General features: G+C 41.3%; 1 protein-coding gene across 2 annotated transcripts in view; it reads right to left on the bottom strand.

Annotated features, from left to right (window-relative positions):
• MAOB (monoamine oxidase B) overlaps nucleotides 1-15,871 on the bottom strand; it is a 50,333-nt gene continuing 34,462 nt past the window's right edge. For both annotated transcript variants that reach the window (XM_053971225.1, XM_053971226.1), the window contains exons 7-16: nucleotides 15,175-15,324; nucleotides 14,362-14,521; nucleotides 13,528-13,624; nucleotides 12,699-12,752; nucleotides 8,592-8,649; nucleotides 7,610-7,707; nucleotides 6,409-6,520; nucleotides 4,762-4,824; nucleotides 4,190-4,351; nucleotides 1-1,524 (exon numbers count right to left, since the gene is read on the bottom strand). In XM_053971225.1, the coding sequence (XP_053827200.1) occupies nucleotides 4,196-4,351; nucleotides 4,762-4,824; nucleotides 6,409-6,520; nucleotides 7,610-7,707; nucleotides 8,592-8,649; nucleotides 12,699-12,752; nucleotides 13,528-13,624; nucleotides 14,362-14,521; nucleotides 15,175-15,324 (948 nt within the window). In that variant the 3' untranslated portion in view covers nucleotides 1-1,524; nucleotides 4,190-4,195. The remainder of the gene's footprint in view (nucleotides 1,525-4,189; nucleotides 4,352-4,761; nucleotides 4,825-6,408; nucleotides 6,521-7,609; nucleotides 7,708-8,591; nucleotides 8,650-12,698; nucleotides 12,753-13,527; nucleotides 13,625-14,361; nucleotides 14,522-15,174; nucleotides 15,325-15,871) is intronic.

The following is a 15,871-nucleotide window of genomic DNA, read 5'->3' as shown; positions in this document are numbered from 1 at the left end:
TGACATGACAATATTTATTGATTCTAATTAAGGTTAAAAAAATTTCACAGCTGTCAGATAAAAATATCTGCAGAGCCTATTTAAAAGAGAGCTGAAGAGGGAAACCAGGGGAGACAGTCACCACAGAGGCACTTTAGAAAATGCTACAGTTATAAAAGGCACAAATTCATCACACACACAGCATATATATTCCTGCAAAGTGAAGTCACTCTTTTTAATTTTTTTTTTTTCCAAAACACAGAGGCAGGCACCACTGAGCACTGACCTGCACAGGACCACAGCAGACACGCTATAAGCGGCAGTCTATGACAACGCCTAAACGAATTCACTGGAGAGACACTTGGAAAGCCAGGCTGCTTTGGCTGTCTCATTTTTACACTCTGTTCTTCAACAGAAGGAAGATCAGGGTGGTCTTAAGGTGGTGGAGACAGGAGAGGGAATGTTAGTTCATTTGAACATAGGTCAGGTTTATTTGTGAATGTTTGTCACCTGTGATTTGAGGGGGTTTGTTTCTTGCCCAAGAGCAGTGGCAGGTCTGTTATTTAATCTTGATTCCCTAGTACTTCTGGAGGTCATACAATTCCTTCTTCCTCAAAAAGACTACCTTTTCATGTCTCAAAAAAGGGGAAAAAATTTTAAAATTTCTGGACATCTGTAAAGCCTACTTCAGTGAAACAACAGTCCCACTATGGACATAAAAAGATTTCTTTAAGCCCCATAGTTTCTTGTCCAGGCCATAGGTTCCAGTGATGGACAATGCTCAGAGAGGAGTTTAATTACTTGATTAATGTCTTCATATTGAGAGCAGATGTGCTATTTGGAATCAAGAGCTGCACTGGGGTAAAAATGCACAAATTAAAGGGAAGACAAGGGGGTACCTCAGATTGCTCACATCCTTGTTATTGTTGAGTAGTTTGTACAATTAGATTTCAAGTACTTTGGTTAACACAGATTTTTATGCCAGGACCCTTCATTCCTTGCAATGTACAGTCGCTATCAGAACAGTGTACAAGAAAGTAAATTTTTTTTTTTGAACTCTTATGAGCATTACAAAATATGCATGGTAACACAGTTCAGTTTGTAATAGACAAATACCATTATTTCCATGGTTGTTCCTATAGTACATTTTACAAAGCTGGTAAACTCTTGGAACTTTCATGATAGCAGTTGTCTCATCAAATGTGTCAATAAATTAAGAATACAGCACGACTGGTTATCCATTAAAACAGACTTCATTCCTCTCTTCAAAGGGTTGGCATGAATTTCAATTTCAAAAATGTAAGCCAGTGCTAACAGTTCCCTCTAGCCACAGGGAAGCAGCTTGATTCTCTACCTCCATTTGTCAATTCCCTCATCACGCTGGCATCCATGTACACAAGGTGCCACGTATTCCTTTTGTGTGGAAATGCTGAGAAAACAGTGGCAAATCCTTTTTTAACCTCATAGTAGTGGTAAGGTCCACAGCACAATCATAGCAAGACATGGCTGTAAAGATAGAGAGAGCTTTCCAAAAGCTTTGGCAGTCTGCAAGGAAGAAGACAGATTTTAGTGTTACTACAAATGTCACAATTCAGACCTCCCAGCTCCAACCAGATTTGATTAGAAATCTCAGGGAATCAAAATTTTATTTTAAATAAATTATTGTGAATAAATCCCTGTCTCACCTACTTTAGCTGTGGCAGATTAAGATGAGAAATGGTTTGTGGGATTGTTTTTTTGTTTTTTTTTTTTTGTTTTTTTTTTTTTCCTATTTTTCTTTCGCATTGGAATTAAGAATAAGAAAGGTTTATAAGTACAGAAACTTTTCAATATTTTTTTTTAATTGGCAAATCTCATGAAAAGCTTAAGTTATGATTCAGTTCAGTTTTAACTACCTAATTTCTGGTTTTGATTAGAATTTCTCCCCCTGTGGCACACAACATGATCTTGTTAAACTGGGAAAAACTTCTGCCAGGTTCAGGAGCAAAGAAGAAAGAAATATATTTTGGATGTGAATAAAACCAATTTATCCTCATTAGTTTCATGAATTTTGTCCTGTTTAGAGAGCATGGAATATTTCTAGGGCAGAAGCAGGACCTGAATTCCAAACAGTTTTGGCAGAAAAATCATCTGCAAATGCAGCAACTCTTTATATGTAACGTATGTATTCACTGTCTAGCACTTACAAATATTGGGGTCAGGACTTCAAAAATGTCTTCCCAAATTTAGGTTCCTGTGTTTATTTCTGGCCTGAGAATTGTGTGCGTTGTCAAAGCTCTGAATTTCCCATTCAGCTTTCAGTTCCTAATTCATGCAGTAAATAAATCACAGGGAGAGAAAGCCACGTAGAAGCTCTCTGCAGTAGGCAAATGTCCCAGCAAATTAGAGCTCGATGTGATACAGCCAGAGAGGCCATATGCACACTGCTGCACTCTTCTTCTGCCTTAAAGATCTTTATGCCTGAAAAGTTCCCCCATGCATTTTAAAAGGCTATTATGAGGCTATTCATTTGTGATAAAATCCAAGCTGCTGCTACAAGATGATGTTTAACAGGCACATCAAGTTAAAAAGAACAAAACCTAAGGGCCAGAAAGCGAGGTGCTGCTCACAAATATTACAGCTTTCCAAGCAGTTCAGTACATTTCCATGGGACTATTTGGAGAACAAAGTACTGCTCTACACAAGTAAGATCAGATGCTAGCCCAAAAAGTCTGCCTGAGACTGGTGATACAGCTCCTCCACCGTCTGCTCACACCAGTTGCTGAAGTTATTGTTGTACTTCTCTCCATGCCTCTTTACTGCAATCCAGTATTTTTTACATATAAATTGCTACTCGTTGAAGGGAAGAGTGCAGCAAACAGGCTCTGAGAAATTCCAGACACCTCCAATTTCATGTGCACCAGATCCTGTTCTCAGCCATACCCGTGTGTCTCCCCGTTTCATCTTGTGCACAGGTAACACAGCAGAAATATCTAGAACAAGGTACCAACATGCTGACAAGTAGGCACTGAGGTTTTGGTGGGTGGATTTTTTTTTTTACTTCTCCCCCACCCCTGCATACTGCCTTCTTTCTATCTTCTCTTTTTTCATTGTTTTTTTTTTTTTTAACAGTACCAAGCTGTGGAGAGCAGAAGCATTTGCATGCATTTGCATGAGAATCCACAGTTCTCTTTGATCTCACTATCATTTAGACCCCTTATTAGTTATCAAAAGTGCATAGTCAATGCTACACAACACAGCAGGCAGAAGTGGAAGTGCTAGTCCCATCAATATGGTTGTTAGGAAAGACCAAAACTCTGAATCAGCAAATCTGTGTTCAGCATGAAGCAAGAGTTTGGGGGCAGATAAGTTGGAAGGGTTTTTGTTTTGTTTGATTTTTATTTTGCTTGTTTAATGCTAACACTACATTTTCAAGCCCATTGTGCCCTAGCAGGCAAGAGACAGCCTCAAGGTGCTCACAGGGACAGACTCCACTGGACAGGAGCTCTGCTGTGCCAGGCAGCTGTGAACACATCTGGGGAGCCTGAAATTCCACCACATTGCCAAACACAGCAGAACTTTTGTCCTTTAGCTCACAGTAGGACATATATGCCACCGGAAATGCCAGCATCCTCTGGCTGCACTTGCATAGTTCAGATGGATAAATTTAGACTGGCTCGTCCCTTAGGTACTCCCTGGGCTCTGGACATCTAGGTAAGAAATAAAAACACTGTTTCTTACCAGTAATTTGCATGAACTATCTGATTACTCTGTAAGCTGTGGATTTCTTTTCTCAGTCTGCCCCACAGGAAGGCAGAGATCCCTTGTTCACAACTAGAGATTTTGTTGTACAGTACAGTACAAATAGGGCCTGCAGAGACTTGGGGTTCAGGGTCTGGTTCGACATTAAGAGTAAAACGAGAAATATCATCAGAATAGGCTTCAGAGAGGTATTTTGTCACTTCTGTTCTGAGATCTGGATCAAAACCTCAAGGTGATAACGCTTGGTACTCCAGAAATTCAACAACCAAAAAGTTATTGCTAGAAGTAGGCCTGGACCCTAGGGGTTCTTTTTCAATATGGATCCCTTTACTATATCCCTTCTCTATTGCCTATTTTCTCTACTGTTTTCACCTCTTCCTCAGATTTTGGAGACAGAAAAGTACATGACAAAATAAAACCTCTGAAAAAAAAGAAAAAATCCCTCAATTGTGAGGCATTGGGTTGGCACCTTTTTTCAGTTTCGAACCAGGAGTCCCTTTTTGTAGGCAAATAACCCAGCTGCAGCCACAGAAGTGAAGAAAGTGGAAAATCCGACCAGCTTTAGCAGTCCTGGCACAGATGGCAAGTTCCTCTCCCAGAAGGTTATAGTGATGGGCAAAGCTGGCACATCCTGTGGGGAGAACATCCATTATCCACATACCATCTCCACTGTGAGGAGGGATATAAATCAAGAGATTCTTGCAGCAGGAACAGAGCTGGGTTGAAGCAGTAATATCTTATCAAGAAGCAGTATATCCAGATTTTCTGCTCAGTTAAAGGGAAGAACACACACACATGGAAAGGATTTGCAGCCCAGTTAAGAACTGCAGCTCTTTCCAATCCTGCCTTACAAGCTTGTCAGATGGGCTTCTATCCTCTTCCTTTTTTAGGGAAGGGACATTTTGGTGAATAAGAGGAAGTTTATTGTGGATTTGTTTCAGTGAACTTATATAAAAAGAGACAAAGAAATTTATCTTATCAGCAAAACAGCAGAAAAAACCCTCAATCCATTTTATCTACATAAATACTTAAAATACTTACAACTGATTCAGGTTCTGGCTTCCAAATTTCACTGTCTGGGATTTTCCTCATAGCAAACAGTATCTGAAAATAAAAAACATTCTCAATAAGTACCATTGATTCTTCAAGACAGAAAAAAAAAAAAAAGCTGGCTTCAACTGTTGTTTAAAAATGGCATGATGACTGAGCACATAAATCAAATCAATGTATTCAAATTTTAGAAGAAAACTCAACCTTTTAACACTTATTTCTGGGGAGGGCTGATATTTTATAAGACACTCCTCCTAGTAGAACATAGAAACAGAAAAATCTCTTTATGCTTGGTTAGTCTATGCAAGATACTGGAATTTGGCCAGTCCCAGGGGAGCAGGATAATGTGATTATGACTAAGAGTTAAGCAGACACTCATGGCAAAGTGAGGCATGAAGACACCAGCTACAAGTAACAGCTTGTTTTACAAATATTATCATGATGTAGGAAGAGGAACAGCATCCTGGGAGTGATGACAGACCACTACTTTCAGCCAGAGAAAAGCAAAATTAAAACAAAAACCTTTGCAATGAGGAAGATCCCATTCAAAGTATCAAAGATAGCAGAGATCAGTAGGATAGCAAAGACTGTTTGAAATTATGTGCAGGCAAGACAGCAAGATTAGCTTCTTCTACAGTGAAATAAAATGGAGATGGTGATGATAATGTTTTCTCTATTCCAGGCACTTGTAAATTTAAGATTTAACATCTTTTACAAGGGGCTTTTAGTGTAGATAAGATTCATGGACAATGTCAACCCTTCAATGCAGGAGAGTGAGAAGCACTGAATTTTCAACACATTTTCCTTTCATAAGTAAATACGGAAAGGAAAACATCAAAATTTTTACCAGTCAAGTGCACCTATCTAGTCCTCTGCTGAGGAGGCTCTGCTGTAATGTCCTTATCTTAGAGAGGTCATGAGACCTCTGGATCTTTTCAGGATCACCTTAGGTATAACTTTCTCAAATGGGATAATTTATGAACAATTGATCTCTGTCTCTTGGGGCAGGAGCATGGGCTAGATGAACTCTCCACATTCCTTCCAGGACAATTTGTGTTCCTTGACTAGTTTTTAGCCACAAGGTTCCCTTCACCTCATAAAACAAAGATTAAATTAATTTTGCTGCTCCATAAACTGTAATGTTCCTGAAAATTGGGAATTCTGGGGGAATTGGCATTTTCTCAGAAGAAGAATATCTAAGTCCTTGTTTAGTGACTCTGTGTTATGGCTGTCTCAGTGGAACTTCACAGTGTTGGAAACATTGAGGAAGGGCCTGGCTTGGTGTGCAGAGCTGCAAGACTGAGCTGTTCCCATGCTCTAACAGCCAAGATTTCTCAGTATGATGATTACAGATCTGGGAGAAAAATGACTGAGGGACAATCTGGGACTTCTGTAAAAGAAGAAAGAATTTAATCCTAGAAACAAGGGGAGAGTTTGACAAAATAACCAGAGCCCTTCCTAACATTTCAAATCAAATTGTAAAACCTTCATCCTTTTTGAAGTCAATCCCCTTTGCAGGGATTTGCATCAAGATTCAGAACACCTGAAGCTGTCAACACTCAGTTCTCATTTCCCCTCAAACCCCAAGATCTTTAATTTTCCACAGGACATTTTACAATGTCCCCTGAGCATCTGTACCTCTCTGGCTGCTCTTTCTCCAGCCTGGACAGCCCCCTCCATGTATCCACTCCACTCAGTGGCTGTCTCTGTGCCAGCAAAATAGATCCTACCAACAGGCTGCCGAATGATCCTGGAGGAGGACAAGCAAAAAGTCTCATCAGCTGTATCAGGAAAGAACTGAAATACCTGGCTTTATGTTGCAATAAAAGTGTTTTAAATGACAACAAGCACTTGAAGATAATAGCTCTGGGTGAGTGGAACTGGAGGAGACTGGGTTGCATTTAATTTCTTACAGTGTTCACCAGTGTTCACATTTTTTAAATGTTTACACTGTTCATAGGTGAAAAGGAAAACTATTTTGGGATGAGACTCACACTATCTCACAGTTCCAGCCTGTGGCATAAGTACCAATGCCAGGCATTACTGGCACAGGGCAGCATTCTGAAATACATCCCCATAATATTTCAAGCAATAATAAACAAAAAAGCATTGTTTTAACTCTATTTTTGCCAGAATCTGCAATAATTATAATTTTAATTACTTCAAATACTAAGGCCTCCATAAGCTCTTTGTTACAATGCTTTATTTCTCTAAGTTACTTTTAAATTATAAGAACTTAAACTTCAAAAATACAGCTCTTCTACCACATTAAAACCTGTGCATCTAAATCCAATCACCAGTCTGAAGTAATCCAATCACCAGTCTTTTTCTTCTTGATAAATCTTATTTTCATGCAAAAACTTAAGTGGGAGAGGACTATACAGTGGCACACTGATCACTATATTAAGCTTTCACTGCTAAAAAGAAAGGAATGGTCCAAAGAAATCACTCATTACCATCAATGTCAGCAAGAACTAAATCTCTGTCAGTTTTTTAAATCAACAGCTAAAGGTGTGCTTGAAATGGCTACACTGATCCCAAATACCCAAAGCCATTTTTGTAAGCAGAGGATGGAAGCTTCCCAACTCCCTTCCCAGAACCTCCTCAGATGAACTCACCAAACAACAGGAATGGATAAAAGCCCCAATGATACTGTACTCATCCATCATAAAGCCCAAGAGAGACAAGTGGAAGGTTATCCCATCTGTTTGAAACATCCCCCACTGATCTTAAAGGTATGAAGCAAACAGTGACAGAGGATTGATAATCCTTTCTGAGGATATTTATTAACTTGGTCTTATCTTAGCACTCCAAAGCCCACTATAAATAGACACTGTACCTTCCATACTGAGTCATTATGCCTGGTGGGAAGTAGGCTGTGTAGCAGCCCCCAGAATACTGCTCTTCACACCAGTTCTTCTCTTCATAGTGCACGGGCTGTAAAACAGAGATTAATTCACTCAGGGAAAGGACAAAGCCTCGAGGAAGTTAATAACAGAACTGAGGAGAGAAGAACAGTTTATCATTGGTTGCATGTCAACATCTGACAAAATGAGCACATTGAACAAGTCTCTTAATGCAGCATGAACTCAACACAATAAGGCCTAATTTTTTAAAAATAGGAATACAGTGTCTAAAAAACTAGTTAATCTGGCCATTGTAGAGCATAATCCTCTTAATCTGTCTGTGCACATACTTTGAGCCACGTAAAGCAAAATTAACCTCCAATGTATACAGTTGTAATACTTGTAATGTGTACACTGGGTACAAATATACACTGTTAAAAATGCAAAATGGGGCACTTGCATGGTTCTGTGTACAATATCATTGTGTTGAAAATGATGTGTTCTCCAGATTGGTGTCTGCAACTTTTAACTCTAAAATTGTCCTTAAAAGTGGCATTAATCATATAATCTAAGTGTGAGATCACAAAAATCCTAACAGTCATTTACCTTTACCGGGAAGAGAAGGCAAGGGAAAGGCAAAAGAAAAACAAACCAACATGTGCAGCAGTGGATCTTAACTAGTAAGAGAGAAGACACAACATGGACAGAGAGGCAAAGAAAGCCTGTCATGTGTGACAGCAGCTGAGGTTCATGGTGGCAAGCACTGAGAATCCCACCCATGGAAATGGAAAGACTATATCAACAAAAACACCTTTTAATGTTTCATTAATGTTCATAAAGCTCGTTCTTATCCTCACTGTCAAATCCAACCCAAGGCTTGCCATAATCTTCTCTCCACTCCTCTAGTGAGGGCAGCAAGTGTTCCCATAGCAGGTACCTTTCCCAAAGGTACCTTTCCAGAGATTTTGTGCTTACATGTAAAGCTTCCTCTGATCCCAGAACCTTTGCATAGAGCTCACACAGCCTCATCTTCCTGCGAGAGAAAAGCAACAGAAGACTTCAGTGTGAGGAAAAAGAAAACAAATCACTTCTAATATACCCTCTTCTAAGAGGACAAATATTGTATCTGCTTGAATTTGAGGTTCTAGCTTTTGAGGATCCAATTCATCAGCCTCTGGATCACTAGAAATAACCTGAGCTCCTGTGCTGCGTAAGTGCTGGTTTTCCAGCAGTTTTGCAAGCTGTTCTCTTAAGATAACTCCAGCAGCCCAAACCCTCTAATTACTGAAATGGTCTCCAGCCAGCCAGGAAAAAAGTAGTAAGGCATTGCATTTTTTTGTCTTGGCACATAGTCTAACTTACAGTTTGTTCCTACAAAGATGCAGGTCTCAATAACTGCGGCCCTCAGTGAATCAGTACTTTATTTCTGTTTATATAAATTTTCCTCCTGTTTTAAGCTTATGAGTCTATAAATCATTGAATATACTTCATTCTGTAGCAAACCCTAAGTGCAATTACGTTTGTTCCTACAAGCCCTTGGGTCTTACTCTTAGCCACGCGGCATCAATTCCCAAAAGCAAGAAGATCAGGATGAAAGAACACTTATGGAAAGCAAACACAGCTCTGGAAAGACATTTACTTCTGGAAGAAAATCCAGTGCTCCACAAAAAGCCATGCTGGGCACAGAAGCACAGGAGTCCCAGCTCTGTAACTGTGAGGGTTACTTTTTCAGCTATAAAAGCATGTGAGGAAACCACACGTAATTGCTGTAAAAAACAACCCAGCTCTACAGGAGCCCAGCTATACCCATGAGTAGTTGAACTCAAAGAATGCCATGGAAAGAGGATGAAGAGAAACAGAATGACTTGAAGGACCTTGAAGGTGTCTTCACATACAGGTTGGAGCTTGAGCAAGAACCTGAAGGTTGCTGCAGTTTGGAAGAGCTGTGGCCCTGGGGTGGTTTTGTTGCCCTGGGCTGGTGTGAAGCCCAGGAGCAGCAGGGGTAAGGAAACAGCCCCTTCCTTTTGCCCTGGGGCACAGGACAAGGATCAGCCTGCTCCAGAAGCAGTGAGAGGCCAGGAAGGCTCAGAGAGCTCCAGGACCTGAATATGAACATTCCCCTGCAGTCAGGGGTGACACAAATCCAGCAACAGCCATTAGGAAAAGGGTGATTTCGCAATTTCTCCATAAGTGAGGTGAGCACTGTGCCCTGCAGACCACCAGCATTGTCTGAACAGAACAAAACCATTTTAACAGCAGGATCCAGACAAGCCTCTGCTGGTATCTCACAAATGCCATCAATTCCTCCTTTCAGAGCAGAAACACCACAGGGCTTCACAGGAAAGAGAGTTATCACCTTGGGACCCATCTGCTCCTCCCAGCACCATGGCAGGGATGAGAAAGACCCTGCTAGACCTGCCTGTGCCCTGTCCTTTTTCCACAACGACTTGCAGACCCTCCAGGGAGCCTGGAAATGGCACACCAGTGACAGGTAGGTATTGCCACTTGTGGCCAACTGCAGGGCTCCACGGAGGTGCAAGTTCACAGCTGTGTGCTGGGTACATTGCAAACACAGATTAGTTAGTTTAAGACAGCTGTGCAAAGGAAAATATTAAGCTTCAGGTGAAGGGCACCTTCAGACTCTTAAGAACTGTAGACACTGGAAGGAATTGTTTGACAAGAAAAGAAAACCCAAATGAGTAAACAAAACAAAAACCAAACCAGCAGTTTCTAAAGGATTGAATTGTATCAACACAAACCAATCACTGAGGACATTACCCCTAATAAGAGCAATCTTTGCATCTTGCTGGTCTCTCTGCAAGATCTGCACTTTTTGTCCTAGAGAAGTTTAAAGAAATTCTTATTAATGGACTTATAGTTAATGGTAGTATGGAACATAATAGCACTACATGGAATATGCAGTGAGTAAAACCCTCATTTCTCAGCTTTGGGCTCAGCTGTGAAATTGCTATAAGCACTAAACAAGAGGAATGTTATGCCTGGAGCTACCAAGGTAGGCTCCTGTTGAGAGTCACACTGTGCCCAGTGTGGAAGAAGTGCCCATGCAGGCACTCAGCTCTTTTCCTGGTCTCTTACTCCACAGCAGTGTGGGATGCCATGGCCTTCACTGCACAGCTCTGAAAGGCAGGGCACAATCTCACCAGTGGCACCTGACCTGGGAAGACCAGCTGGGAGGCAGCAGTGAAATTTACTCCCTTCAGTCTGGCTTAGCTGTAAAAAGATTTCCATCCTCCCCCACAGCTTCCAAGTCATGATCTAGGATAGCTGCCACAGACTCTACAGCCTACTCTTCATAGCCAAGGATTACCAAAACCCTCACCCTGTCCTCAGCACAATGAAGGGAGAGCCCAGGTTGCGCTGGTAGGTAAGCACAGCATCTCAGCAAGGTTCACCCTCTGCAGGGTGTCACAAGAATCCTGTGCTCAGAAGAGATCCCTCCCTGCAACACCACAGCCCTCATCTAAATTATACTGGTTACTAAATTATAACCGGTTGCACTCTGAGTGTAGACTGGGAGAAGGTCTGGGCTCATGTTCTGCCTGCTCCTGGACCCCAAATTCCACTGGAAGGAGAGTTGTGCTCTTGGGGAGGACAGGAGCTGTTCCTGTCCTTTCTGGCTGTGGCCAAGACTGCTGGAGCCAGAGGCAGCTCTGCTCCAGGGTACAGCCAGCACATTTCTTAACCATTCTTTATCAAAGCAAAGTCCTGCCTAGTCTAAGGTTTAGTCCACAAAAGACAAGAGTTCAAAACTCCTGTAAGAAACTTGGCTGCTGGCAGCAGCAGAGTCAGATAATTGTGCCAGTGCTTTTAATGCCCAGGGAAAAGGATGGTGCCTTGCAAACAGCCAGGACAGACCCTAATTTCATAGAAAGAAAAGCTGTTCTCAAGGACTGCAAACACTCAGTTATATCGAGGGTACTGACAAGCCGTGTAAGACACCATTTGGTGTTTAGGATGGCTCAAAATTTTGGGCACACTGGGTTTCAGAACACCTACATGACTTTTATCATCTGGCACCTGCTGGGCCTCTATCTCAAAGCCTCAGTGCTTGCCCATTCCTGCCAAAATGAAAAGGGCTCTGTGGTACCAGGCTGTCATTTGAAAAGACTGGGACATGAACAGCTCCATTTAGACCCATTATCCCCAGACTGCCAGACTACCTGAGATGACTGCATCTTCTCTAGTTAGACCAGCTATTACAGTAAAAATGTTTACTTGGGCACACTGCTCCTTTATCATATTTTAAAATCAAATGTATTTTCTCCCTGTTAAACCAAGGCTCTCCTCATAATCCACAGTTTCTACTTGCAGCTTTGATTTGATCAGATACAGTGAATCAGTGAGATGGAAAATAAAAAATCTTTACTTTATAAATTCCATTTTAGTAATATACCAAAGAGCACTACTTTATGCAGAGATTTGTTTCAAGAAGACAGTAAAATGACCTTCATCTGTGCCTGAAGGGCATTTTTTCCCCATACTGAGGCTGCAGAGATGGAGGCAGATTTCTGATCCCTTCATTATGCTGAAGCTTGCTCATAGCAGCTACAGGTTCAAGTTGCACTAAGTTACAGACACTGAAAGGACCCTCAGGGTGAACAGAAAATAAAGATAAAATCAAATGCAGAGGCCAAACCTTTCCCTTCTGACAAGCTTTCCAAGAGCTCAGGGCACCTGCAGGAAGCCAGGGAGGCAGCAGTGGGAGAAGGAGCGGGAAAAGGAGGCTGGTCCTGGACACTTTCCAGCAGAATATCTACAATATTTTCATACTGAGCACCTTAGAGCTGTTCCTTAGCAAGAGTGACATAAATAGAGAAGCCTTGTGGGAAAATAAGAACCAGGGCCAGAGAGTTTCCAAAGTGCAAGAGCTACGTGGGAATTCCATGGTTCCTTCATCCAAAACCAAGTAATGGTCCTTCATCCAAAACCACTTTATGTCTGCCTACTGGCACAAGCTTACAGACAACTTCTTTCAAATCAGGGCATTTTTTTTCCTGCTCTGGTCACTTATGAAAAAATTTTGACTCGAATTCCACACAGATCTCCAGAGTTTGTACTTACCTTTCCTCTTTCGTGAGACCTGTCAGTCTTCTGCACTTCCGAGCAAGAATGAAGCTGGAAGACCACAAACAATTTACTCCCATTATGCTGCTACATCGCCTGCATTATTTAAAATGCCAATAACTTATGATGAGATGCTGTGATTCACAGTAATAGCTTCAGGGTCTCTAATAAAACCATCCATTCCACCTTTCTGCATAATGCTCTACCTGCTGCTTGCAGGACTCATTTAGGAAGGAACCACTCTGAAATTCATGTTAGAATATTTGCATGAGCTGGTTCCCAATTACTTTAATTTTATACAGCCTTGGGTGAAGGCATATAGCAATGACACAAAACCTGGGATTGAGCTGGAAATAATTTTTTAATAAAACTTTTAAGACTGATCATATTCTCTGGTTGCTAAAATAACCAGAACAAAATAAAATTTAATTCTAGAAAACAAATTTTCATTTAAAGAACTGAAGTACTTAGAGAAAACTTTACATTTTTGCAATTATCCTCTTTTTTTTTTCTCTTTCCTTTCCTCTTCTCCAAGTTTGTACTTTGCCACACACAAAAGGCAAAAGATTACAGTGATACAAAGTAGAAAGTTAAGTAGAATTTAATTTTTTAAATTAGCAATGAAATCATAGAGAAGGTCTGGGAGAAGAAAATAGAGGAAAATTTTGAAGTACAACAATCATAGAACATTACCATGCACTGAGAAACTCAACTTTTAATTATTTTTAAGTATTTTCTTTCAAAAGTCACATTTTCCACTTCAACTGTTGCCTCTAAGACAAAATAAAAAGCATTAACTAGACAAGACACTTTCTTTGTCCCTTACCCTATTATGGCAGGAAAGCTGCCATCAGGCTTAGTGTCATCAAGTGTTAGACCAATTGCAGCTTCCTCATCTTCAATGATCATGGTACCACAATACCCTGGTAAGAACAGGATGGAAAAGCAGCCATGATCCATGAATCAAAACACAGGAGCTTCCAAGAAGTTGTAAAATCCTCAGTCACCTCCTGCTGATCCATCCCAAGACTAATAGCCAGAACATGACAGAAACCAGAACTCCCAAGTTCATTTACAAAGGTGGGGGGTGGATGACATTTGTAGGCAAACAGAAGTGGGCTCATTAAAGCCCATAATGAGAAGTGGGTGTTACTGCACTGCAGTTTGCCTTGGGTTCAGTGAATTCCAAAAGAGGAGTCATGATGGAAGCATTCAGCATGTAAGAGGAGCCCAGGATGACTAGCCCAGCTGGGGTGTCTATGTGCAGACACTTTCAGTTAATGCTGACCAGTCCATCCAGAAAGCAGAATTTTTACAGACCCTTCCATCACACATCACTTGTACCTTTACAGCCCTGCACAAGTGAGAGACTCATCCCATACCCAGGTGCCACTCAAGGAGAGGACAGAAGAACAACCAAAGCAATAAGCAACAGACATGAATTCTCCCTTCATGACTGCCTCCATTTTTCATTCCCTCACCCACCCTCTCCTCCCAAGTGATCTCTCAAGTTTCTCTCACGGGGAAGGCAAAAAAGGCATAGAAGAATATGAAGTCTCCTTCTAAGGTTTAGCATGCTCTGAACAAAGAGTCTGTTCTGTTGCCAGGTATTCTCTTCCCTCTCTCTGTCACTAATATTCCTTTCATTAAAATGCAATACCCTTCTTCCTCCAGAAAGTTTCCTTGTAGTACACGATGCACTTGATGACTGAGCCCATGGGGATTCTGTTGATGAGCTGGTTCCTCATTGGGGGCAAAGGTGGGTTGAAATGAATCTTCAAACAAAGAGCTGGGGGAATGGCACTGATCACATATTTGCCCTGGAAAAGAAATTATCCATAAGCCAAATACATTCTCCCCTACTTCAGCCCAAGTATGTTCTGCTCTAGTACTGTTCTAATAGTCTTGGAAGACATCTGGGGAGGCTGCAGGGTGTATCTTGTGAAGCAATTTTGGCATTTAGCATAAGAATTGCAAAACTAAACCCTCACAAAATCGTGCTCATTAAATAACAAACAAGCATTACATAAACAGCCATCTGTTCAAATGATGGGCAGCTGCCCTTCCCCTGGTGTTTAAAAAAAAGCACTGTGCTCTAAGAGTCCACTGGTCTCCCTTCCATCTGGACTCCTCTGTTACAACCTGGAAGCAAAGCTTGCAGTGTTTTTCACTCAAAGTTTGTTGCTAAATTACATTTTACACCTTACAATTGCCCTCTAATTCAGAAAGCAACTGAACACAAAGAGATGCCAGGAAAGGAAAAGTTTGAATTCACACTTTGCTTTTAGGCATCACTTTAAAGCTCCTACACTGCTGTTACTTCAGGACAATGAGAACGTGTGACTTTGTCATAGCCACTTAAATATCTGCTGTATTTTTGTACAGGACTTTGGAGAAGTCCAAAAATGAAAAGCTAAAGGTTTTGTAGCCACCCATCCCACCACTAAGGATTTCTTACTGGACATGCCATTACCTCATACAGCTCGTGGTCCAGGGTCTCCACGATGACGCCGTCCCCAGACTGGTCGATGCGCACCACCGGCTTCCGCAGCCGCACCCGCCCCCCCAGGCGCTCCATCATCCTCTCACTGATCTGCCCAGAGCCCCCAACAAACTTCCTCTCCTGAAGCACAGAAAAGACAGCTCAGCAGAGCAGTGCTTGTGGAGCATGTACCATGGCAAGCATTTCTCTCAGCATTCAAAACAAACCCCCTTCTTCCATTGTTATCGAGCCGTTTTTGTGAATTTTTGCAGTCTCACCTGGAAATGCACCCATTTTTCTTTCTTTTTCCATCAGCTTCTCAAATCCTTCCCACATTTGACCACCATTTGAACTCTAGTCAAAACTAAAAGCAATTGTAACCTTGTAAGAAAATCCCTTCCTCAAATGTGGTCTCCAAAAAGATTCTACAGGCCTGTGTGAATCAGCAAGACTTCTGAAAAGTGCTTAAACCTTCAAACCTTTCTCTGAGCTCACTCATCCCTGCAGAGCTCTGTGTATCAGAACTAGGAAACTTGATCTTCATAATAAATAACAAGGTGTAAGAAGTCACATAGCTCACATCAAAAATGTCTGCTGCACTATATAATTCAACCCAACTTAAACGCAAATCATCTCTAGCATAGTACAGAATTCAAATCATATTTAATTAAACATATTTAACTTAAAT

Source organism: Vidua macroura, chromosome 2, assembly GCF_024509145.1.
Source record: "Vidua macroura isolate BioBank_ID:100142 chromosome 2, ASM2450914v1, whole genome shotgun sequence".
NCBI lineage: Eukaryota > Metazoa > Chordata > Aves > Passeriformes > Viduidae > Vidua > Vidua macroura.
This window is presented reverse-complemented; position numbering and strand designations above follow the sequence as displayed.